At 46.8% G+C, this 26166-nt stretch overlaps 1 protein-coding gene across 2 annotated transcripts in view; it reads right to left on the bottom strand.

The window, feature by feature from the left end:
* The window catches only part of COL20A1 (collagen type XX alpha 1 chain), a 491294-nt gene that overhangs the window by 199722 nt on the left and 265406 nt on the right, over positions 1 to 26166 (bottom strand). For both annotated transcript variants that reach the window (XM_086932816.1, XM_086932817.1), the window contains exons 19-20: positions 6535 to 6701; positions 5512 to 5641 (exon numbers count right to left, since the gene is read on the bottom strand). In XM_086932816.1, the coding sequence (XP_086788942.1) occupies positions 5512 to 5641; positions 6535 to 6701 (297 nt within the window). The remainder of the gene's footprint in view (positions 1 to 5511; positions 5642 to 6534; positions 6702 to 26166) is intronic.

The following is a 26166-nucleotide window of genomic DNA, read 5'->3' on the forward strand; positions in this document are numbered from 1 at the left end:
TTCGAAAATGTATCAGATCTATCGACAGCGGAAAATAATTTTCTAAGGAAGGTGGTGGCTCTTCCTGTTTCCACCCCACAAATTCCCCTGAGATTAGATCTGGGCAGAAGAGCATTTAAGGACTTGGTAAGGCTACGCCCGTTGCTCTTTTGGACCTGTTTAAGAAGAACGGAAGAGCTTGCAAAATATGCTGAGGGGCTGGACGATCTTCTTTTACTGGACACGGGAAAAAAAATTAGATGGTTGAATAAATTGAAAGACTTGGTTCTTAAGTTAGGGCTAAGAGATGCTTGGGAGTCACAATCGCCGCCACCAAAGGATGTGATCAAAAAGTTATACTGGGACTGGGTTCAGAGTAATGTGTTGAGGGCCACGGATGGGGGCTCACTCACGGACCAATTTTTGTTATTTAAATGTGTGAGGAAATTGGAGCCCTTCCTCGACCTGATAACTAAACCCTTTGATCGCGCACTATACCTAAAACTGCGATATGGGACGCTTCCGGTGCATGACTTTATGGTGAGGTGGTCAAACTCTGGTGCCCCCCTGCGTTCATGCCCTGGCTGTGTAGCACCAACAGAGTCTGTGGCCCATCTATTTTTTGCCTGCCCAGCTTATAAAGGGGCGCGGAAATTTTGGCTGAAACCTGTCTGCAGGGAACTGGGGTTGAGGTGCCATAGACAGGCTCTTCGTGTACTCTCCACGGACTCATCATCTTCCTTTATGATTTGTGGGGTAGCAAAGTTCTTGGGAAGTGCATGGATGACGCGATCCCGCTTACTGAAACTGCAGTCGGGGGGCCCAACGGTCTGATGCCATATCTGCTGGTAGCAAATTGGTGATTGTGTTGCACCTTATTCTTTTACTGTATTTTAATATTTTATTGTGTATTGGAAATGTATTTTATATGTATTCTTTTATGGTGATCAAGTTGCTGAATAAAGATATTCAATAATAATCATTTTAATGCTACAATGTATGTATATATGTACACACACACACACATACACATATCTATCTATATATATTTGTGTGTGTGTGTGTGTGTATCTATATATATATATATATATAAATATTTAAATATACATATAAAAAATGATAATTACATACAGGGAAGTAGGAACAGTCTTACAAAAGTAGGGTACAAAGCATCCCTCAAGCAATACAGCTGAATTCAAAAGAGTGATGCCAGTCAAAACACACCAACCACTAGAGATCTGAGGAAGTTGCCTAGTATAACTGAGTCACAGCAAGCTGTAAACTCCATAGATGCCATAAAAATTATTTTTAAGCTCACGGTCACTCCATTAATTCCTCAAACTGATGGGCAAGAAAGTCAAGAAAACTCAGCAAAGCTTCAAAGCTCTTTTGAAACTGCCAACCCGATGCTCATCTTGTAGTGTCTTAGAAAGCTCGGGAGATTTTGCATTTTGAATTAGTACAATGGGAACGGATGAAGAAGTCTATGGTCATTAACAGAGAGAAGGAACCTGTCAAAGATTATATAGAGGAGCAAGGATCTGAGAAGGAAATACCCAAATTAATGCATGATCCACTGGCGTGTTTCAGTATGTAGCAGCATTTCACATATACAATAGCTCCAAGGCTAGAGTTTTCTGCTTGGATAATGCAATCTGAGACTGATTACGTATCAGAAGTAGTTCCTCCTCCTCACTTAATGAATCTCAAGTGTTTTAAATCTGGCATCACAGTGCCACTATCTGCGGATCAACACTTAAAATGTTTTAATATACATAGAGTGGGCTTTGGTTCCTCCCAGATAAGTAGTTCCCTCTCACCTCATGCTATTGGCTGGTTAGTTATCATTCCTTCTCCATTGGAGAGATTTTATGGCAGTCCATAAGAGGCTGTTTTACATCCCAAAAGAAGTCTGAATCATCACACATTAACCCCTTCGATGTTTATGACGGAGCGGTTCCGTCATCAGCGTCGATTGGGCTGTGCCGATGACGGAACCGTTCAGTCATGACCACACCCGTTTTTCGAATCTTCACCACAGCGCGAAAATTCGTGCCACGCTGAAGAGGCTAGATTATTCATCCCATAGATGCATTGTATACTGAAAGTGGCGATTTTTGTTTTCGTTTTTTCACTGCAGCAGACTTTTTTAAATGCTTCACTCAGGACTAAAAAGGCAAGCAAGACCTATTGATTTTTTCTATGTGTTTCTGAAATGACAGCAGCAGAATAACCTATTCTTCATTCAGTGCTAATTACGTCTTTACCTGTACAAGGCATGGTTATGCTATCTACAACTTTTTCCTTCTTTAATTACACTCTCATATTTTCAGTTGTTTCAATTTAATTACCTTGAGATTTTTGTATTCCGATGGAATTCAACCGCAAAATACAATGTCACTTAAATATTGTGGGGCTGGCCTGGAAGAATCCTGCTGGGGTCCTTCAACTCAATCCCAGTTCTTGCCTCTGTCATTGGACCTCCAAGTCAGAGACTGGCCATGTTTCGACCACAATAGATTGAGGACACACATAATAGGACTGAGGCATTTTTTGTTTTAAACTTTTAGACTGGTCCAGCAGAGTTGCTACTAATTGACCTTATTCAGAAAAGTATCTGTGATATTGACACTGGTTTGTGCTAATTACTTCTGATCTGAAAAGTCCAGCTGGGTTCATTTTCAATTTCTACTACCAAATAATTATATTACTCCACATATTGAAACTTGGTATAATTGAAACACTTTACGAGTTCTTGAATTACCTTACCTATTGGGTGCATAAAGCCAGTACAAATGCTAAATGCCAAATCTCCTATGTCAATGAGTAATTGTATTTGTATTTAGATAGTGCTTACTACCCCTGACGAAGTGTCAAATCGTTTTTTGACAAGTAGCACGCTACTCTTTAATCCCAAAAAGGATTGGGTTGGAGATTAGTATAGGGAAATCTGAGTTAATTTGAGCGGTGGACATGCAAGTCTGTCACTTGGATTGGATAGAATAATACAGGGATAGAAAATGGAAGAGTCTAGAAAGTGTTATTTGGGAGATAATAGTAGTAAGATGAGGCTGGCGATGAGTAAAAAGAGAGATGGAAGAGGAAAGAGTCTCTAGAAAAGAAATGGAAAATCACAGTAGTAAAGTGAGGTTTGGGATGAGTCAAAGGAGGGATACACAAGGGAAGGAATTAGAAATGGTTGCCTGGGAGATCAGAGAAGTAAAATTGGGTTTTGGTGAACCTAGGAGGGATAATGAAGGGAAGACTCAAGAAAGATTTATTTTGGAGATCATAATAGTAGAATGATAGTTGGAATGAGGCAGAGAGTGGCTGTAGAGGATACATTGAGAGAGGAATAGGGTGAAACAGAGTAGTGCATTGGAGAGAGTTAAAATTGTTTGTTTTTCCTCTACAGTAGGAGTAAAATAATAAAAAAGATAGCTACATAACTACATATAAAGGGTATACATATATAAGAAAGATAATCTATCAAGATTTAAAGTTGTACTGTACAAACTCAGACTTTCAAGTGTTGCTGTATTTCAAGCTAATTTATTTGGCTTTTTTTATAACTTTTTAATTTGTTTATTTTATCTTTTCCTCAATATTGCATTAGTGAAGCACTTGTAGTTAAAATACTTATGATAATATTTATATATTGTGATAGATGACTAAAACAGAGACCCATAAGCATCTAATCAGATAACATATGAAAACTATGCAGTGACCTATAAACATGTTATACATTTGTTCCATCACTCAAAAATCACACCAGAGTTTAGTCAGGTACTTAAAGTATTTACCTCATCTGGGAAGGTAATAATATTAGAAAGGACAAGGAAGAAAATGTTAAGCAATGAAGTGGCATCACCACAAATAGGATGCAAAAGCACAGCTCTCCTGAAAAAAAGACATTATGACGAGGTAATTGTGCAAGTACCCCCACTGCTAATAAGGACAACGCCTAAATTATGGGAGGGACTAAAATCTCTCTCCATCAGAATGTGTTTTGGCTCTAAAAGGAATATATCATTACAGCACTAGAGGTGGTATCAAAGTCAACGGATTAAAGAGCATTTACTTTCGGTAAACAAGACTTCTAAAATGTCCATTGATAATATGTTCATGAGGAGAGAAATACAAAAAGTGAATCTGAATGAGGAACATGCAACAGGAACAGTAAAGCATATACATAGCTGTAATCAAACAAAAATAGGTTTTTGGAAACCTTAGAAGAAAAATTGCCCTTGAAGATAACTTGTATTAGTTATATCACTCATTGAAAGATACTCAAAATGTATGTTCCACATTCAAAGCACTCTAACCCTTAAAACTGTAACTTAAAACAATGTTCTGAAAACAGTCCAAACTAAACAGGTAGGCTACCAATGGTAGGACTAAAGAAGAGGGACAAATAAATCTTTCATACATGGGACGTTACATATTACCAAATAATTGCTAGTCTGAATGCAAACAGGCAAAATCTGAATTAGCCGCAAGCAGTAAACCCAATGAACTCTCCAAAATGAATGTATGATGTTACAACGCATACATTTACAACGCATGCCTTTACAACTCAGTTTTTACATCGCAACATCCTTTACAACGCATTCTTTTACATCGCATGCCATTACATCGCATTTTTAGAAACTACCTTTAAAACGCATTCCATTACATCGCATTATACCATTACAACGCATACCATTACAATGCATACCATTACATCGCATTAAAGGTAAGTGTTGGATAGAGTAGGGTCATTATTACTATTCTAATTCCAGTGAGTGCAACAGTAGGGTAAGTGTTGGATAGTGTAGGGGTAAAAATTACTATTCTAACTCTAGTGTGTGCAACAGTAGGGTAAGTGTCAGATAGTGTAAGGGTACTATGCATTGTAAATGTATGCGTTGCAATGACTTGCGATTTATTGCCTGCGTTGTAGTGATATGCGTTGTAATGACATGCGTTGTATTGACCTGCGATGTAATGGCTGTGTTGTAATTACATGTGATGTAAAGCATGTTGCAATGTAATGACTGCGTTGTAAAGGTTGTGCGATGTAATGACTGCGTTGTAAAAGTTGTTTCCCCTCCAAAATAGTTTGTACTCCAGTTTTAGACTTGAAATATTTTTCAGCTGTAAAGGAAGTCGCAAAGGTGGTGGTGGAGTGGGTCTTGTGTCATATATACCCATGTGTAGGCAGCAAGGAAATCCAACATTTTAGTTAGTGCACGGAGATGGGGCTTGCCCAAATAAACGCTCATTCATGTGAAAATGCAGCACAGAGCAACCGGTGTTCAGAATTCTGAAAGAGTATTTGGAATTTAACAGACCAATCAGAATTCCAATTTCTAAGCTCTTAAAATAAATGGTGATGGCATGGTTTCTGAGTGCGCCTCCATTACACAACTTCTGTACCTGATTTCACTTGGCACTCACTTTCCTCTTTACAGAGAGAATGTGCAGAAATTGGATGTCAGTGAGGGTTAGATTGGCATCCATAAAGATTACTATGTCTGTACAAATTCTTACCTGTTCGCCCAGAGGCAGATACAACTTCACTTTGTCCGCCGCTGTAAATTGCAGTCACTGTCACCTGGTATACCGTATCTGGGGCCAGAGGTTGAAAAATGACACTGCTGCTCCTGCCAGAGACAGTCACCTGTGCAGGGCAGAAATAAATCAGTTTACAATTACATAAGCCGCGGGTCTAATGCCTACTTGTTGTATCGCTCTGATGCCATAAATGGGACGTCTCAGAGGCTTACAGAGGGGATCACTCCAAGGCTTGCATGCTTGATAGCAGCTGCTATAGCTGACTTTCTCTTTGGTGCTCTGAAACAGCCCTTTCTACCTCTAGTCTCAATCGTCATGAAGTTATCAAGAAGAAAAGAAAGTTAATAGGATTTAAAGACGCTAAATTTCTTTACGTAGTTTTTACTCCTTGTTTTTTAACTAGCACTATAGTAGCAAATTGAATGATACTAAGGGACAAAAGACAAAAATAAGGGTCAACCTTACAATCGTCTTGAAGGTATCGAGAAGAAAAGAAATTAAATAGGATTTAAAGACGCTAAATTCCTTCACGTAGTTTTTACTCCTTGTTTTTTAACTAGCCCTATAGTAGCAAATTGAATGATACTAAGGGACAAAAGACAAAAATAAGGGTCAACCTTACAATCCTAATGAAGGTATTGAGAAGAAAAGAAAGTAAATAGGATTTAAAGACGCTAAATTCCTTTACGTAGTTTTTACTCCTTGTCTTTTAACTAGCCCTATAGTAGCAAATTGAATGATACTAAGGGACAAAAGACAAAAATAAGGGTCAACCTTACAATCCTAATGAAGGTATTGAGAAGAAAAGAAAGTAAATAGGATTTAAAGACGCTAAATTCCTTTACGTAGTTTTTACTCCTTGTCTTTTAACTAGCCCTATAGTAGCAAATTGAAAGATACTAAGGGAAAAAGGCAAAACTAAGGGCCAGCCTTACAATGTCCTCATGGACAAAGATTGCTATATCTTACACATTACTTCTTAGACATGGTTACACGTACCGTCTGGACAGGAAGGCTGCTTGTTGTCTGGGAGCACGTCACTTTGTAGTGCAGAACCTGGCCTTTTGGGGCTTTCCAGTGGGCCCTCAGGCTGCTGGGCGTCTCAGAGTCAATGACAAGGTTTGTGGGTGGAGCCCTTAGAAGTACCTCAGGAGAAGGCGGCATACCTGGGAGGCATTGACAGAGGGTATGAAAGATTATATCAATCAAAAACAAGTGCCCTCATAAAGTATTATGGTTGCTGAGCTTTACTTAACACTATTAGTATACCACCTCAGCTCAATGAGCATAAGCAGGAAAATACTATTTATAATAACTCTTAGTAACCTCTAAATAATATTTGAGCATGTGTAAACTCCTTTTATTTGTTTTCTTATCACAAGCAAATCTGACACCTGAACTAGAGATGGTTGAAATTTTAAATCAAAATTGTGAAATGTCTTGAAATTTCACAAGACATTTGTGTATTTATGAAAATATCACAAAACTCCCTTACAGGCATCTTACATTATATTTGAATGGAATGGCACACCTCACCCTCAAAAGTCATGTGAATTACCATCAGGAAACAGGTTTGAGGACAATATGTCTCCTGCCCACATTCAGAAGACAATTTCTGCTCAAAGCAGTCTCTGGTTGACCAATCTTACACAAGGATACGCTGGCACTAAAACTGTGAAATTTCACAAGATTCATTAGCTTATTCAAAGTGAGTGATGACATAACAATGTCCCTGTCCATAAGATGTCAGCAAGAGCCGGTGGCCGTCTTCCTTTAAACTGTTTGTGAAGGTGTGCGGAACCAAACACAGTCTGTGATTGGGACATGGAGTTTGAAAAAACGAAATTGTCTTTTTGATGGTGATGAGTTGGTTGAAACATTTAAAAGTAGTGTACGTATACCTGGTAATTACTCTTACCAAGCATTAGTACGCTTTTGCTTTAGAAAGTGATACCAAACTACATATGATATCTTAAACCATTTGTGTTATTTAATATACAACCTGTTGCTTTATGGTATTTGTAATCTACATTCTAACAATACATATTTGGGCTCATTAATTTCAATATGTTATCTGCTTCTGAATAGACCTGGCCATAATATCAATTAGGCCGGAGTAATTGAAGTACTTTTGATAATTATGTGTTACTCTAATGTGGAATTTCAGATCAATACTCAATGACTCCACCTCAAGTAATTAAGAGAAATTTGTGGAAATAATCATAATGTGAGAGCACATTTTTAACGAGTGGCTGTTCGCAATCGCTATTTGTGTTCAACTGCATTTTGTGCTAAAAAAATTCTCTAAATATTGGTATTAAGTTGGGGTTAAATCTTACCCCCAGGGAACATTTGGTGAGTGAAAGAGGCCGCTCATTATTCATGTTATTTTGCATCAGGGCTATTTCTTTGCGCACAATGCATCCTCACATGCATTTTAGAAATGAGGGGGCACTTTTGCACTAACAAATAGAGCTAACTGTAGAATTTCTCTTCTCAGATAATTCAAGCGTGATCTTGCTGAATGTTTAGGTAATTCCGCATGATTACATTACACTGAATTAGGTGAGTACTCCCACCCCTACTTGTGACATGAACGGCAAAAATCGGCACATGATACATGGCAACTTGACAAGCTACAGAAGGGCCAGGTGATATAAAAACACATACTATAAAGAATAATAATACCCCCAAGCTTCATAAAAAGTATACTGCAAGTCACCCCTGAATTCCATGACCTTTTAACATCACTAACCCTTATGCGTCTATATGATCCCAAAACTCCATGATGGCTTGGAATACCCTTAAAAGATATGGTTGAGGGTACTTTATCGCATATATTATTACTTCCATGTTCATGACTTTTTAAAATTTTGTTTTAGATGTTTTATTGAGAACCGCACCTTAGTTAAAAGAAACATCTGTAACTTCAATATCTTAGTTCTTGATAAATATTCTAATGTACATATAAGTTTGAACCGCTGGTAGCGTGAGTCACAGTTCCTTATCACTATACTTACATCCTACACACTTTGAAGTGTTAATGTACAGGATTATATTACTATTCTATTTTAGATTATTGCAATATACTCTTGGGTGAATTTTCATTGGAACATTGGAGCTGGGCCATTAGTCGTAGCAATAAAACAATATTTATGGGCTCTAGATTTACATCACTTCCTTCCATTTGTAACATAACAATTTGGGAATGCTCTTGGACTCTAGAACTCACCTTTCTCCTTTCATAATTCCCTGCTCTTTATTAGGGCAGGATGGTCTCATCTTTGAAATTTTTATTTTAAGAAGCTTTTTTAAGTCTGATCTTGGTGACTGCTCTTAATCAATCACAACAAACTGATTCACATATATCAATAAACAGTATCATCAACAGCTCATGAAGGCAATCCAATATAAGCTGTAAAGCTCTCTGTAACTTGATAGATCAACTCTCTATAAACAGAGAAGGCTAAAATGCTCAGTTTTGAAAGAGATGGTGTTGGACCCGTCTGCTTCTGAGAGTCCCCTCACCACTATGATTTATTTTGTTCCCCTGTACCTCCAAAAATTTGTCGCTTTTTATTTTTGTCTACCAGGACTTTTTGTGTGATTGTCTCATGGGGCTAGATGTTCCTTGACACTCAGTTACTCACGAGGTTTCTGGCACCTATGTACAAGGCACCTGGCGAAACCTGTGAGTCTGGAAACTGAGGTTGACAACCTGTGTGTGTGTTCAAACTTAAAATGGTGGACACATAATTCCCTCATGTGAGTGACTCCCATTGGAGCCTACATGAACTCTGGCCTTTTGAGGTTTTGGCGCCCTTTTGCTTGGCGCGCATTCCTGACAGGAATTCCTTTAGTTTCCTCAGGAACACAATATGGCTGCTCCAGAACCCCAGTATGGTGGCTCTGAAGGACCAGAAAGCACCTCAAAAGTGCCATGTCATGGGCCTACCCAGAGAAGGTTCTAGAACCTCCTGGCTCGTGCTAGCACCCCAGGGCACTGGCTATATAAGGTCCAGTCCCTGGCGGCCATTTTAGTTGATTCCTGATTCCTGATTTGACCTCGACAAGGAAGGAGTTCTAGACTGACACCAGATTGACACCTGCCCTGTTGACCCCTAAGGCAGCTGGTGACACAGGCAATAGTGCAGCTAAGGTTGCTGGCGTTGGATGTGACTGGCGTTCCAGTCAACAGCGTGGGCGGTGACCTAGCGCCTGTAGCGCCTGCCCAGCGACTGCCTTGAATTCCCCAAAAGACTGTGGCCAAGTTCGAGTGCCTCTCCGCCCCCCGGTGGCTGAAGCGATTGTGGAAGCGAGTCGCCAGGCGAGAGTGACATCGCCGCGATCGTGACCCCCCTGAAGTGCCCCCTTCGTGAATAGCGCCTTCCGCGAGGAGCTCGGACGTCTCCGAGCCCAATCTGCGAAGAGCGCCTCCTGTGTGGACTGAAGGTGAGGTGGTGCGCCGGGGCGGGGAAGGCCAGCCTGCATTGGGCGGGACTAGCGAGTCAGCCCCTCCTTGTTGACCCAGGAGCTGAAGCTGTGGGCGGGAACCACCCCGAAGAAGGAAGTCGGAGGGAGGTCTGTGGAGCCCCTGCGAGCCCCGCTGTTGGCGAGAGAAGTACTGTGCCTGACCGTATCGTCCGATACAGCTGATGTGAGGTGGGCCGTGTGTTCCGCTAAGAGCCGCGGTGTGTGAGAGCTAAACAGCGGCATTGCTTTGACTGAACTGTGGAGTTTTTGCGACCTCCCCGGCAGCACGTTCGTCGTCTAAAGACTTTGAACTGGTGCCGCCAGGGTTCTGAGGGTGAACCAGCCCTGTCAGCGAATATAGACCCCCAGCGCCAAGTATAGGTCCTCTCCCGGTGGCAGCCGAGTGTGAATGAGCTGCTTAATGTATTTCCTTGCTTTCTAGATACACGTGTGTGCATCGAGTGGTTACAAAAGAGTCCCAAAAGTAGTTCTGTATCCCGAGAAGCCTGAAAGCCTGTCGGGCTGTCCAACAAACTGTAAGAGTAATCTCTCCTTTCACCACACTGGAAAAGTGTCTGTATTTAAAAGTGATTAATTGGTGGCAGCGATACCGGTCATTGTTGATATCCATTCTGATATTTAATCCAGTCATTACTGTTCTAGACATTGCTGATATTTACTGTTCTAGACATTGCTGATATCTATTCTGATATTTATTCTGGTCATTGATCATATTTATTCTAATTATTCCAGTCATTGCTAATTAATATTTATTCTACTGTATTTATATCTGCTATTTATCCAGTGTATTTATTCATTAGAGTCCAACTATTTATTTATGAGAAACCAGTATTCCATTGAACAAACCCTTGCAGGAAATGTAAATGTGAAACCCTAAGTGAATTTCCTACAAACCCAGAGAACTTTTATATAAACGAATCGTATTTTTCCATAACAGTGGTGTGGTGTCCTTCTTTTTGTGTGGTGTACAGGGGGTTATTATCGGGTCCAAGCTGGCTTAACACTATAGCCTTCACCTGCCTAGCCACTCGAGTCAAGCTACCTCCCCCTTTATGCTGGGCTTGCCCGCGCAGGTCCAACATAAAATTGGTGGCTCAGCGGTGGGATTGCGAGCCGTGCTTGTTGTGAACCCCATAATAATTCAGTGTGCACCACAGGTACACACCCGGAGTTTTCTTCCAGCGGCCCTCTAATTTAACTTTTTGTTTTTTTCTAAATTCTTGTCTGGTGGTGGGTGGAAGTGACCCTCAGTTGTTCTTATCCTTTCAACCTACTTCGTGGTAGTTGTCCACACTTTTCGCTGACGAGATGGAATTCAATATGTCAGAGTTGGAGACCTATACTGTGGCGCAACTCAAGGATTTCTGTCAGGAAAGGGGTGTGTTCGTCAGGCGAGGGGCCAAAAGAGAGGAGCTCCGTACTAGTCTGCGAGCCTGGGTGGAGGCACACACGGAGGGAACGGTGGAGGAGGAGGAATTTGACAGAGATACTGTTGTTGAGGTAGTGACTGCAGGTCCCCCGGGGGTGGGTGAAATGTCAATCAGCCCCAAGGTAACTTCACGGGAGGGCAGCAGCGTATCCTCTAGAGGGTTGTCTGAAACCGAGTTGGCCGACAGGAGGGAAGAAAGACATCTGAGGTTAGAGTTGGCTAGGTTGGAGCTGGAAGGGAGGAGGATGGAACACGAGTTCAGGCTAAAGGAACTCGACCTCAAGTCCCGTAACAACACTCCGGAGGGTGTCGAGTCTCAGGAAATTGCCAGGGAGCCCAGGCCTCATTTACCTAAGGACGTGGTCGCCAGCTACACTGCTGGAGACGACATTGCTAAATGGCTGACAGCCTATGAGGTCTCCTTAAGAGCCCATGGGATCCATGAGAAGCATTGGGGTGGTGGATTATACCGGTACATGCCTCCGTCAGGTAGGGATGCCCTATTGGCCCTCGACCGGGAGGAACAGGTAAATTACCCCGCCATGAAGGTGGCGCTCATCAGGAAGTTTGGGTTGACCCCCGAGAAATACCGGCAAAGGTTCAGGGGCAGCCACAAGCTGAGCTCACAAAATTGGGTTGACTTCCTGGATTATGCCAAGAAAGCCCTGGAAGGGTGGGTCCAAGGTAGTGAGGTGGAGGACTATCACGGGTTGTATGACTTGATACTCAAGGAACATCTACTCGAGAAATGTCTTCCCGAGCTGAGGCAACACCTGGTAGACAGCAAACTTACTTGCCCCCGTAAGCTTGCTGAGGAGGCGGACGTCTGGGTAAGTACCAGAGTGTCCACGAGGGGGACGGGAGGAGAAACTCAGAAGTCCGGACAGGGCGCTCCCCAGAGGAAAGAGGGGGGAGATAAGAAGAAACAGGAGTTCTCCAAAGGCCCCCAAAATAGCTTTAAGGGGAAAAACACCTTCTCCAACCCTAAGGCTAACCCGCAGAAGAACCCTAATCCTGGCCAGAGTCAGCAGCCAAGGGTTGTCCATTGCTTTGAGTGCGGTGGTATTGGACATTATAAGGGAGACGTGAAATGCCCAAAGAGACCACCCCCTCCCACTGGAGGAAAGGCCCCGGGAGTCGCTAGTGCAGCGCTTGGGGAGGAGATGTCCTTGAGTAAGGGAAGGGAGTGGGCGGGAGTCACCTTAGTGTCCCTGGGTGATCGGGCGATGGTTCCAAAGATCCAGGTGCCCGCGAATACTACCAAGTATGGGCAATGGGTCACCATCAATGGCCATAGGGGGGAGGCTCTGAGAGATACAGGAGCCAGTGTGACTATAGTCAGGAGTCATCTGGTATCCTCAGAGCAGGTGATTCCAGGCGTACTTCATCCGGCCGCGATGGCTGACGGCCGAACGAGCCACTATCCCGTGGCCGAGGTTCCCTTTGAGTGGGGAGGGGTTGCAGGTTCACTTCGAGTTGCCGTAAGCCCCGCCGTGCCAGTCGATTGTTTGCTGGGCAATGACATGGAGCACAATGCTTGGAAGGAGGTGGAATACCGGACTCATTCTGAGATGCTGGGTACACCTGAGTGGGCCTGTGTGAGTACCAGGTCGGCGGCTGCTCAGAAGGAGAAGTCGCGTGGGTTGGAGCCTGGAACAATGGCCCACCCAGCTGCCGAAGAGGGAGCATCTCGAGGACAGGAGGAGCCTGCCTCGGTGTCCGTGCCCCGTGAGACGGATAGGCCACCGGAGGAGGTGGACCCGGAGTCCGCGGAGGAGGACATGGTTCCGTTGGAGGACCTGCCTATCCCCGCCGAGTGGCGAGTGGAAGGAGGACCGTCCAGGGAGGAACTGAGCAAGGGACAGAGGGAATGTCCCACCCTCGAGGGTCTGAGGCAACAGGCTGAAGCCCAGGCAGCAGGTAACCAGTCTGGGAACTATCGTGTTTACTGGGAGGATGGTCTCCTCTACAGTGAACCCAGGGCGCCAGTGCACGGATTGTCACGGGCCCTGGTAGTCCCACAGTGTTACCGAGCCTTCTTATTAGAGTTGGCACATGAGATTCCATTGGCAGGACACTTGGGTCAGGACAAGACCTTTGCCCGGCTTGTCCCCCACTTTTATTGGCCTCGAATGAGGGTGGCGTCCGACACCTACTGTCGGACGTGTGTGTCATGCCAAGCCAGTGGGAAAACAGGGATGAAGCTAAAGGCTCCCCTGGAACCACTTCCCGTCGTTGGCACCCCCTTTGAAAGGGTGGGCATCGACATTGCTGGGCCCCTTGATCCACCGACATCATCCGGTCACAGGTTTATCCTGGTACTGGTGGATCATGCCACAAGGTATCCAGAGGCCATACCTCTGAGAACCATCACTGCACCGGTGGTGGCGAAGGCCCTGATGGGGATCTTTACCCGAGTGGGTTTCCCCAAAGAAGTTGTGTCTGACAGGGGGACCAACTTCATGTCAGCATACATGCGGGCAATGTGGAAGGAGTGTGGAGTGACCTACCGGTTCACCACTCCTTATCACCCACAGGCCAATGGCCTCGTGGAGAGATTCAACAAGACGTTGAAGGGTATGATCAGAAGTCTACCCGAAAGCCTGCGGAGGAAATGGGACGTCCTCCTACCCTGTTTGCTCTTTTCCTACAGGGAAGTGCCACAGAAGGGAGTGGGTTTCAGCCCCTTCGAGCTTCTGTACGGGCACCCTGTACGTGGACCTCTTAGCCTGGTGCGAGACTCCTGGGAAAAGTCTCCCCGGAAAGTTCCCCAGGATGTGGTGAGCTACATGCTGGCCTTCCGAAGCCAAATGGCTAAGTTGTGGAAGCAGGCTTCTGACAACTTGGAAGCCAGCCAGTCTGTGATGAAAGCGTGGTATGACCACAATGCTCACCCGGTGGAGTTGGAGCCTGGCCAGAAGGTGTGGGTGATGGAGCCTGGAGAGCTGAGTGCCCTCCAGGATCGGTGGACAGGCCCCTTTGAGGTGTTGGAAAAGATGGGCAAGGCCACCTATTTGGTGGATGTGAAAACCCCTCGGCATCCGCATCGGGTGTTACATGCCAACCGCCTCAAGCCCCACTACGAGAGGCCCGAAGTCACGTTAATCATGGTGACTGATGGATCGGAGGAAGAGGACACTGAGCCTCTCCCCGACCTATTTGCGTCTCAAGAGAAGGATGGGTCAGTGGAGGGAGTGAAACTCTCACCATATTTGACTCCTGAGCAGCAGGAGGAATGTCGCCAGGTCTTGGGGTCATTCGCTCCTCTGTTCTCCCTTGTTCCGGGTAAGACCCACCTGTGTACCCATGATGTGGACACAGGAGACAGCCCACCTGTGAAGTCCAAGTCTTACCGGCTGTCTGACAAGGTGAAGGCCAGCATCCGAAGCGAGGTAGCCAAGATGCTGGAGCTAGGAGTCATCGAACCCTCAAGTAGCCCTTGGTCTAGCCCGGTGGTTTTGGTTCCCAAACCTGCGCCACCTGGCACCACGCCAGAATTGCGATTCTGCGTGGACTATCGAGGACTCAATTCGGTCACGAAGACCGATGCTCATCCGATCCCTAGGGCGGATGAACTGATTGACCGGTTGGGAGCTGCCCAATATCTCAGTACCCTTGACCTCACCGCAGGGTATTGGCAGATTCCCATGACTGATGGAGCCAAGGAAAGGTCAGCCTTCTCCACACCTGATGGACACTACCAGTTCTGTATGATGCCCTTTGGGCTCAAGAACGCTCCTGCAACATTCCAGCGACTGGTGAACATGATCCTCACCGGAATGGAGTCCTTCTCAGCTGCTTACTTAGATGACATCGCTGTCTTCAGTAACAGTTGGGAGGATCACTTGCAGCATTTGCAAGCTGTTCTCCAGGCCCTGGAACGGGCTGGCTTAACGATCAAGGCCAGCAAATGTCAGATTGGGCAGGGGTCGGTGGTGTACTTAGGTCACTTGGTGGGCAGGGGAGCGGTGCAACCCCTTCAGGCAAAGATTGAGGCAATCATGGCCTGGAAACCCCCCAAGACCCAGACTGAGGTCCGAGCCTTCCTGGGCCTCACAGGTTACTACAGACGGTTCGTGAAGGGGTATGGCACTATCGTGGCACCCCTTACAGAACTCACGGCCAAGAAGCAACCCAGGAGAGTCATCTGGACGGAGGCTTGCCAGCGAGCCTTCGACACTCTGAAACAAGCATTGTGTAAAGCTCCAGTCCTGAAGGCTCCAGATTTCACGAAAGAGTTCATTGTCCAGACAGATGCATCCGACATTGGCATTGGGGCGGTGTTATCGCAACTCAATGAAGAGGGTCTGGATCAACCTGTAGTCTTTCTGTCACGAAGACTGCTTCCCCGGTGTTGGGAATTAGTGTGGGTTTCAGCTTCTTGATCTAGTCTTTTTTCCTTCTTTCTTCTTTTGTATTGGTGTCCTTCCTTTGTTTCCTCGTTTTCGGTAACCCCGCCCCCCTTCCCTCTTCAGTTATAGGTCGCCAGCACTTGGGTTCTGTGCTTGGTTTCTGACCTTGTTGGCGTTTTTCGGAATTCGAGTCTTCGAGCTTCCTGGATTACTACGTGGGAACCTGTGTATCGTTTGGAACTTCTTTTCCTATCGCTGCTTGGCCAGCGGAGACTTCCTGCTGCACGAGGCTTCGTGACAGCCGCCCGGATGGGTGTCGCTCCGGTCGTCTTCCTGAGCGAAAGGGAATCAGCGGTAACGTACAAAAGCGGCCGCTTTTGAAAATAGCGCGTACTGTCTGCTGCTGTGTTTACGTTGGGATTTACGGGACTGTGCACAAAGGGGTTTTCCTCGACGAGGGAAATCTGGAAACCTTACCGGGTTGTTGAGCACCCGAAGTTAGAGTAGTGTTCTTAGCGCTACAGTGGAGGCGTGTTTTAGTCTATGGCCATAGAAAGTGGTAATTCAGTTGAATGCTTTAGTGCCTAGTTCGCACTTCCGTTTTTCGTATGGGGGTTTTTTATGTCAGACGCATGACTTTTTTCCCCTCGTCACGCTTAGTGTATTAAGCAGGTTGGACTTGCTGTTTGGATTCCTTGCTCTTCTCGGATACCTCCTGACCATTCCACAAGTAAGGAGGGGATTGGGGTGTGTTGGATGTGTTAACTGGTGGGGATGGGGAATCAAAGGAAGGAGCACTGGGTTCTATGTTAACGTACTTCTCTGTGTTTCTTGTCTCTTGTGGCTGCAGGTTAGGATCTCCTTCCCCAAGCTACAGAAGAGTGTCTGCTGTGCTGTAGCAAAGAGAGAGCATTGGCTTTACTTTTTCTTTGTTTTACTTTTTTCCTACCTTCTCCCTTTTCCCGGTTCGCGCTCACGCTGTATTTGAAGTGCGTGCGGCGATCTGGGGAGAGGCAGAGGAGTGGGGCCATCCTCGCTTCCGTGGTTGTGGGTTGAGTCGGCGAAAGATCCAACAGAAAACCAAGCCCACGAAATTACAACCACCTGAGCGAGAATGGATGAGGATGGGAATGAGGTGGAAGAAAGAGCCCCTACTGTTCAGGAATTAATAGGGGCTGTAAACGCACTGCAACTTAAGGTGCAGGAATTACAGCAGGAAAACCAAGGGTTACGTCAGGAGATGAGTGTAGGAAAGGTTAAAGCGTCAGTTTGGGGAATGGGTAAATCTCCCATAGTACATCCAGCTACTTTTCAATTCGACAGGAGCACGAGTGCCAGTAATCCCCCTTTAACCGTTAATGTGACTACACCCTCCCCTGTCCCGTTGGCGGTTCCGGAAAGGTTCTCAGGTGACTCCAGTAAATATAGTATTTTCATGAATCAATGCCATCTGCACTTTATGTGTCGACCCGCTTCATTCCCTAATGACTCCACCAAGGTGGCTTTTGTAATATCTTACCTAGCAGGTACTGCGGCGTCATGGGCTGTCCCGCTAGTTGAGAATGAGGACCCTGTGCTGAACGATTTTTTGGCTTTCAAGGAACAAATGCGTTGTCTCTTTGCTAAGCATGCGTTTATGCAAGCGAGCGACGCTGAACTGTTGAAACTCAGACAGGGAAAACAAGACCTAATGACTTATGTCTCTACTTTCAACAGGTTAGTGTCTGAAACCCATTGGCCCCCTGATAAAAGAACTTCGTTATTTTACCAGGGGTTGTCAGAAGATCTGAAAGATATTGTCTCCCAAGTGGTGAATCCCCCTGAAGATTGTGTGGAATTCATAGACCTTGTGGTGAAGCTTAATCATAGGCTAACGGAGCGTAGAGGAGAGAAAAACCGCTTTCACTTTTCCCGTATGGTTCCAACTAAGGGTGAGCTAACGAGTTCCGTGAAGGGGGAGGGTGGAACAACCCCTGAGCCCATGGAAATTGGTGGGGTGCGGGGTCCCCTCACAGCTGATGAGAAAAGTAGAAGACGCACCCATAATTTGTGTTTGTACTGTGGGCAGGGAGGGCATTATGCCAGGGATTGCTCTGTTAAACCTCCTTCATGGCCCTCCAAGAAGGTGGTGGCATGTGTACAGCCTTCTGCTGAATTGGTGATGCAAGATAGGCACAATCCCTCCTATCAGATTTCGGGCATAGTCAAAAGAGTGCCCAAACATTTCATGATCACTGTCTGCTTAGTCATCTCTAACAGTCACAGGACTCCGGTGTCCGCCTTATTGGATTCAGGGGCAACTGGCAATTTTATGGATCTCAAGTTAGCGGAACGATTGAAAGTGCCCTGGATTCTGAAGGAACAACCAGAACCTGTGAGGGCTATTGACGGAACGGAATTGACCTCAGGTACAATTACTAAACAGACTGAGCCCTTATGTATGGTGTGTGATAATGGCCATTCAGAGTATCTTAGGTTTGACTTGATTGATGCTCCTTCGTTTGGTGTTGTGTTGGGGGTTCCCTGGTTGCAATCCCACAATCCTCGCATCGATTGGTTTAGGAGAACGGTGACTCTTGATTCAGCCTTTTGTCTGCAGAGTTGTTACAAGGTGGCTACTGATTGGCTTACTCCTCTTTCTTGTGCGGTTGGAGACGGATTGAGGTGTGATGTGCAGACCATACCGGAAGCTTATGTGGAGTATGCGGAGGTGTTCGATAAAGGGCGAGCGAGGGGCTTGCCTCCCCATCGTTCTTTTGATTGTCGCATAGACCTAATGCCAGGGGCGACTTTACCTTGTTGTCGGATCTACACCTTATCTGAGCCTGAGGAACACCATTTAAAGGAATACATAGATGAGATGTTGGCTAAGGGGTTTATAAGACCTTCCTCTTCTCCCGCTTCCTCGGCTATCTTTTTCATCCCCAAACGAGAAGGTGGTCTTCGCGCCTGTGTGGACTACAGGGCGCTCAATAAGGGTACTATTAAGAACAAGTATCCCCTCCCTTTGATTCCGGTGTTACTAGATCAACTGAAGCATGCGACGGTGTTTACCAAATTAGATCTCCGAGGGGCATACCATCTCATACGAGTCCGTGAAGGCGACGAATGGAAGACCGCCTTCCGGACTAAGTTCGGCCTGTATGAGCACTGTGTTATGCCCTTCGGGTTGTGTAATGCCCCGGCTGCTTTTCAGTTTTTTATCAATGAGGTGTTAAGGGAGTTTTTTGATCTGAGCGTGATCGTCTACATTGACGATATATTGATCTTCTCAAATACGGAAGCGGAACATGTTAAACATGTTCGGCAAGTCTTGCAGGCTTTGAAAGACAATCAGCTCTTTGTCAGACCTGAGAAATGTGCTTTTCATACCAACAGGGTAGAGTTCCTGGGTTTCGTTGTGTCAGCAGAAGGTATACGAATGGATCCTCGGAAGATCGAGGCTATCACATCTTGGCCCGCCCCAACCAATGTGAAAGAAGTACAGGTGTTGTTAGGCTTCGCTAACTTCTACCGGAGGTTTATTTCTCATTTTTCTGAGATCGTAGCTCCTATGACTGTATTGTTGCGGAAGGGCGTGCCTTTTGTGTGGTCTTATGTGGCGCAAATGTCTCTAGATCAGTTGATAGACAGGTTCACTACAGCTCCTGTTCTGGTTCATCCTGACCCGGCCTTACCCTTCTTTGTCGAAGCAGATGCTTCCTTGGGAGCAGTGGGAGGGGTTTTATCTCAGCGGGACGTGGAAACTGGATTTATGCATCCCATTGCCTTCTTTTCAAAAACTCTGTTGCCTGCTGAAAGAAACTACACGGTTGCTGAGCGAGAATTGCTGGCCATTAAACTATCGTTTGAAGAATGGAGACATCATTTGTGGGGGGCCCGTCATTCCATTACCATCTTTACAGATCATAAGAACCTCGAGTTCTTTCGAGCTGCTCGGGCTCTTACCCCCAGGCAGATGAGGTGGGTCTCATTCTTCAATGAGTACGATATTATTATCACCTACAGGCCTGCCGCTCAGCAATTGAAATCGGATGCCCTATCTCGCATCCATGTGAAACCGAACGAGTGGGGGACCGATAAGGACTCAGGATGTTTTATTCCATCTGAGAAGATAGTGGGGAGTGTAACTCTGGATGATTTTGTAGCCTCGGTGAAAGATAAATTGAGGGGTCTGGATTTAACATCTTGGTCATCTCTGTCTTCCTTTGCTCAGAGGGATGGGTTGCTGTACCATGGCTCGCAATTGTTCATACCTCCCTCTTTACGGGACTCTGTGATTGAATGGTGTCATTCATCTGCCCTGGTGGGGCATCCAGGAATACATAAAACCAGGGAATTCTGCTTACGTTGGTTTTGGTGGGAGTCATTGACTCAGGATGTGCAGCGGTATGTAGCTTCTTGTCCGGTTTGCGCTGTGAGTAAACCATCCCATTCCTGCCCATCTGGCCTGTTGAGACCTTTACCTGTACCTCCTGCACCGTGGCATACGATTAGTATGGACTTTGTTACTGACCTACCTTTGAAATCAGGTTGTACGGTGATTCTTGTGGTGGTTGATTCCTTTACAAAAATGAGCCATTTCATCCCCTTGCCTAAACTACCCACGGCCAAGGAAATGGCCTTGATATTTGTATCATCGATTGTGCGGCTGCATGGGCTGCCTTCTTCCGTTGTGTCTGACAGGGGTTCCCAGTTTGTGTCCCGGTTTTGGACTGAATTAGGGGAGGCCCTTCATATGAATCTCTGCCTTTCCTCATCCTATCATCCCCAGTCCGATGGTCAAACAGAGAGGGTTAACCAAACCATGGAACAGTACTTGAGATGTTTGTTGACTTCTCTAACTTGTGATTGGGTGGTGGCCCTCCCTCTGGCTGAGTTCGCGTACAACAATAGCTTTCATTCCGCATTGGGAATGTCTCCCTTTTACTGTTCTATGGGGTTTCATCCCAGGGCTATCCCTATTCAACCCACTGGTCATGTGCCTGCTGTGGATGCTTTAGGGACAGCCCTGAGCCGGATTTGGGATTTGGCAAGGGAACATCTGGTAAAGGCAAAAGAGGATATGAAGCGACAGGCAGATAGACATAGGAGCCCTGCCCCGTCCTATGCCGTAGGGGAGCGGGTGTGGCTGTCTACTAGAAACCTGCACCTGGAGGGCCCTAAGAAACTGCAGCCTAGGTATGTGGGTCCTTTTCCCATAGCTCGGGTGATCAATCCGGTTGCAATGAGGCTGGAGTTACCGGATGAATATCGCATCCATCCGGTGTTTCACACCTCATTGTTGAAGCCCTATGCAGACACTGATCAAACTTTGCCCCCTCCCCCTCCAGTGGTGGTTGAGGGTGAGGTGGAGTTCGAGGTTAATGCTATTCTAGATGCCAGAAGGAGACGAGGGAGGTTGATGTACCTGATTGATTGGAAAGGGTATCCCCCTTCAGACCGTTCCTGGGAACCTGCTACTGGAGTGCATGCTCCCAGATTGGTTAGGTTATTCCATCTTCGTCACCCAAACAAACCTCGACCGGTGGGGAGGCCTTTGAGGGGAGGTACTGTTGGGAATTAGTGTGGGTTTCAGCTTCTTGATCTAGTCTTTTTTCCTTCTTTCTTCTTTTGTATTGGTGTCCTTCCTTTGTTTCCTCGTTTTCGGTAACCCCGCCCCCCTTCCCTCTTCAGTTATAGGTCGCCAGCACTTGGGTTCTGTGCTTGGTTTCTGACCTTGTTGGCGTTTTTCGGAATTCGAGTCTTCGAGCTTCCTGGATTACTACGTGGGAACCTGTGTATCGTTTGGAACTTCTTTTCCTATCGCTGCTTGGCCAGCGGAGACTTCCTGCTGCACGAGGCTTCGTGACAGCCGCCCGGATGGGTGTCGCTCCGGTCGTCTTCCTGAGCGAAAGGGAATCAGCGGTAACGTACAAAAGCGGCCGCTTTTGAAAATAGCGCGTACTGTCTGCTGCTGTGTTTACGTTGGGATTTACGGGACTGTGCACAAAGGGGTTTTCCTCGACGAGGGAAATCTGGAAACCTTACCGGGTTGTTGAGCACCCGAAGTTAGAGTAGTGTTCTTAGCCTACAGTGGAGGCGTGTTTTAGTCTATGGCCATAGAAAGTGGTAATTCAGTTGAATGCTTTAGTGCCTAGTTCGCACTTCCGTTTTTCGTATGGGGGTTTTTTATGTCAGACGCATGACTTTTTTCCCCTCGTCACGCTTAGTGTATTAAGCAGGTTGGACTTGCTGTTTGGATTCCTTGCTCTTCTCGGATACCTCCTGACCATTCCACAAGTAAGGAGGGGATTGGGGTGTGTTGGATGTGTTAACTGGTGGGGATGGGGAATCAAAGGAAGGAGCACTGGGTTCTATGTTAACGTACTTCTCTGTGTTTCTTGTCTCTTGTGGCTGCAGGTTAGGATCTCCTTCCCCAAGCTACAGAAGAGTGTCTGCTGTGCTGTAGCAAAGAGAGAGCATTGGCTTTACTTTTTCTTTGTTTTACTTTTTTCCTACCTTCTCCCTTTTCCCGGTTCGCGCTCACGCTGTATTTGAAGTGCGTGCGGCGATCTGGGGAGAGGCAGAGGAGTGGGGCCATCCTCGCTTCCGTGGTTGTGGGTTGAGTCGGCGAAAGATCCAACACCCGGGAACAGAGATGGAGTACCATCGAGCGGGAAGCCTTTGCGGTGGTCTGGGCACTGAAGAAGCTGCGACCATACTTGTTTGGCTCGCACTTCCTGGTTCAGACAGACCACCGACCCCTTCGTTGGCTCATGCAAATGAAGGGGGAAAACCCCAAACTGTTGAGGTGGTCTATCTCCCTACAGGGAATGGACTTTCGGGTGGAACACCGACCTGGAGTTGACCACGCCAATGCAGACGGTCTCTCTAGGTATTTCCGCCTTAGTGTTGAGAACTCCCAAGGGGTTGGGTAGCTCTCCCCACTTTCAGCTGGGGGGGACGCGTGTTGGACCCGTCTGCTTCTGAGAGTCCCCTCACCACTATGATTTATTTTGTTCCCCTGTACCTCCAAAAATTTGTCGCTTTTTATTTTTGTCTACCAGGACTTTTTGTGTGATTGTCTCATGGGGCTAGATGTTCCTTGACACTCAGTTACTCACGAGGTTTCTGACACCTATGTACAAGGCACCTGGCGAAACCTGTGAGTCTGGAAACTGAGGTTGACAACCTGTGTGTGTGTTCAAACTTAAAATGGTGGACACATAATTCCCTCATGTGAGTGACTCCCATTGGAGCCTACATGAACTCTGGCCTTTTGAGGTTTTGGCGCCCTTTTGCTTGGCGCGCATTCCTGACAGGAATTCCTTTAGTTTCCTCAGGAACACAATATGGCTGCTCCAGAACCCCAGTATGGTGGCTCTGAAGGACCAGAAAGCACCTCAAAAGTGCCATGTCATGGGCCTACCCAGAGAAGGTTCTAGAACCTCCTGGCTCGTGCTAGCACCCCAGGGCACTGGCTATATAAGGTCCAGTCCCTGGCGGCCATTTTAGTTGATTCCTGATTTGACCTCGACAAGGAAGGAGTTCTAGACTGACACCAGATTGACACCTGCCCTGTTGACCCCTAAGGCAGCTGGTGACACAGGCAATAGTGCAGCTAAGGTTGCTGGCGTTGGATGTGACTGGCGTTCCAGTCAACAGCGTGGGCGGTGACCTAGCGCCTGTAGCGCCTGCCCAGCGACTGCCTTGAATTCCCCAAAAGACTGTGGCCAAGTTCGAGTGCCTCTCCGCCCCCCGGTGGCTGAAGCGATTGTGGAAGCGAGTCGCCAGGCGAGAGTGACATCGCCGCGATCGTGACCCCCCTGAAGTGCCCCCTTCGTGAATAGCGCCTTCCGCGAGGAGCTCGGACGTCTCCGAGCCCAATCTGCGAAGAGCGCCTCCTGTGTGGACTGAAGGTGAGGTGGTGCGCCGGGGCGGGGAAGGCCAGCCTGCATTGGGCGGGACTAGCGAGTCAGCCCCTCCTTGTTGACCCGGGAGCTGAAGCTGTGGGCGGGAACCACCCCGAAGAAGGAAGTCGGAGGGAGGTCTGTGGAGCCCCTGCGAGCCCCGCTGTTGGCGAGAGAAGTACTGTGCCTGACCGTATCGTCCGATACAGCTGATGTGAGGTGGGCCGTGTGTTCCGCTAAGAGCCGCGGTGTGTGAGAGCTAAACAGCGGCATTGCTTTGACTGAACTGTGGAGTTTTTGCGACCTCCCCGGCAGCACGTTCGTCGTCTAAAGACTTTGAACTGGTGCCGCCAGGGTTCTGAGGGTGAACCAGCCCTGTCAGCGAATATAGACCCCCAGCGCCAAGTATAGGTCCTCTCCCGGTGGCAGCCGAGTGTGAATGAGCTGCTTAATGTATTTCCTTGCTTTCTAGATACACGCGTGTGCATCGAGTGGTTACAAAAGAGTCCCAAAAGTAGTTCTGTATCCCGAGAAGCCTGAAAGCCTGTCGGGCTGTCCAACAAACTGTAAGAGTAATCTCTCCTTTCACCACACTGGAAAAGTGTCTGTATTTAAAAGTGATTAATTGGTGGCAGCGATACCGGTCATTGTTGATATCCATTCTGATATTTAATCCAGTCATTACTGTTCTAGACATTGCTGATATTTACTGTTCTAGACATTGCTGATATCTATTCTGATATTTATTCTGGTCATTGATAATATTTATTCTAATTATTCCAGTCATTGCTAATTAATATTTATTCTACTGTATTTATATCTGCTATTTATCCAGTGTATTTATTCATTAGAGTCCAACTATTTATTTATGAGAAACCAGTATTCCATTGAACAAACGCTTGCAGGAAATGTAAATGTGAAACCCTAAGTGAATTTCCTACAAACCCAGAGAACTTTTATATAAACGAATCGTATTTTTCCATAACAGTGGTGTGGTGTCCTTCTTTTTGTGTGGTGTACAGGGGGTTATTATCGGGTCCAAGCTGGCTTAACACTATAGCCTTCACCTGCCTAGCCACTCGAGTCAAGCTACCTCCCCCTTTATGCTGGGCTTGCCCGCGCAGGTCCAACAGATGGTGTAAGAACCTCATTTACAATAGTGATCTACAGATCATTAGCCCCCTTACAAAACTATAAAAAGTATCTCAAATAATCCATGTACAGATAAAGATTGTTTCTGCTTTACACAATCATCTAGAGCTCTATAATTTGAGATGTTATCGAACTTTTATCGTTAAGCTCATTTACACAGATAAATGGTAAGAACAATTTATTTATCTTTAGAAAAATGGACAATATTGGTCACAATTCCTGCGTTGCGCGACCATTGCATTAAAAATTCATCTGGAACACCGGTAGGTTTGTTGGCTTCCTTATGGAACACATTAGGTCCAATCACAATTTCAGATTGTTGGGGTGAATTAAGATCTTTAAAAGCTACCTCTCGGGGGCGTGGCCAAGATGGTGGGGTGAGCGGACGCTTCCTCCTGCAGCTCCTCCAGCCCGACTAGGCTCGAGCCCTTTTCTTACGCTTTTCTCCCCCCGCTGATGCTCAGCGTGTGAGAGGAGTGTGGCGGGGCACCTGGCGCGCACGTTGATGTCACTTTGGCCACAATCGCTTCGGCGAAAGCACCTCAAAAGACCGATTGAAGATCGAGGGACGACGGAGCGCCCGGGAGGCGGAGCGATTTGGTGTGCTGTCCAGACGCCTCGGCTGGGCCTGGTGCTGAAAGCTAACGATCCGGAGGGAGTCCGTCCTGGCGCTCGCCGGAGATCGAAGGGGAGCTACAGGCTGAGGACCGGCTACGCGGAGGACTTTGGGCGTGTGCTTTGGCGCCCGGACTTGAGGCGGTGACACCCCGCATTGCGAGGGCCCCGGTCCCGTGATCGAAGGACGGTTGGCTTGACGCCGGGGTCAGATCATTCGGCCCTTCTACGTAACAGTATGGTACCGGCTGTGGAACTTCTCAGATTGCCTGGTTCCTGAAGTGCCCCGGTGGTGTCGCCGGGCTTGACCGCTCTGCCAGGCCCCACCCTGCCGCCATTTTGTCCCCGAGGGATCGGTGTCGTCGGTCTCCTCCGGAGTCCTTTGCTGGCGGGTGTCTGTGCCCTCCGCCGCTGCAAGGCTAACTCTCAGTGGAGCGTACTGACGGGTGGCCCCCCAATTTAGCTCTCAACTGCCGCCTCGACTGGGCGCCCACGGCTGGCAGTGCCAGGACTGACCCGCCATTTTGTCGTCTGTGACGCAACACCCCGGTTCTGCTGGGAGCTCCCCACATCAAGTGCTTGCTAGCGGCTGGACATTCCCTGAGACGGCTGGGCCTGTGCCCACTCATCGACTACAGCGCCTGTGATGACTGGAAGAGGCGGTTCGAGGAAGGGGGATCGCACCCTGCCGGATATG

The sequence above is a fragment of the Lissotriton vulgaris genome, chromosome 7 (genome assembly GCF_964263255.1).
Source record: "Lissotriton vulgaris chromosome 7, aLisVul1.2, whole genome shotgun sequence".
Classification (NCBI taxonomy): Eukaryota; Metazoa; Chordata; class Amphibia; order Caudata; family Salamandridae; genus Lissotriton; species Lissotriton vulgaris.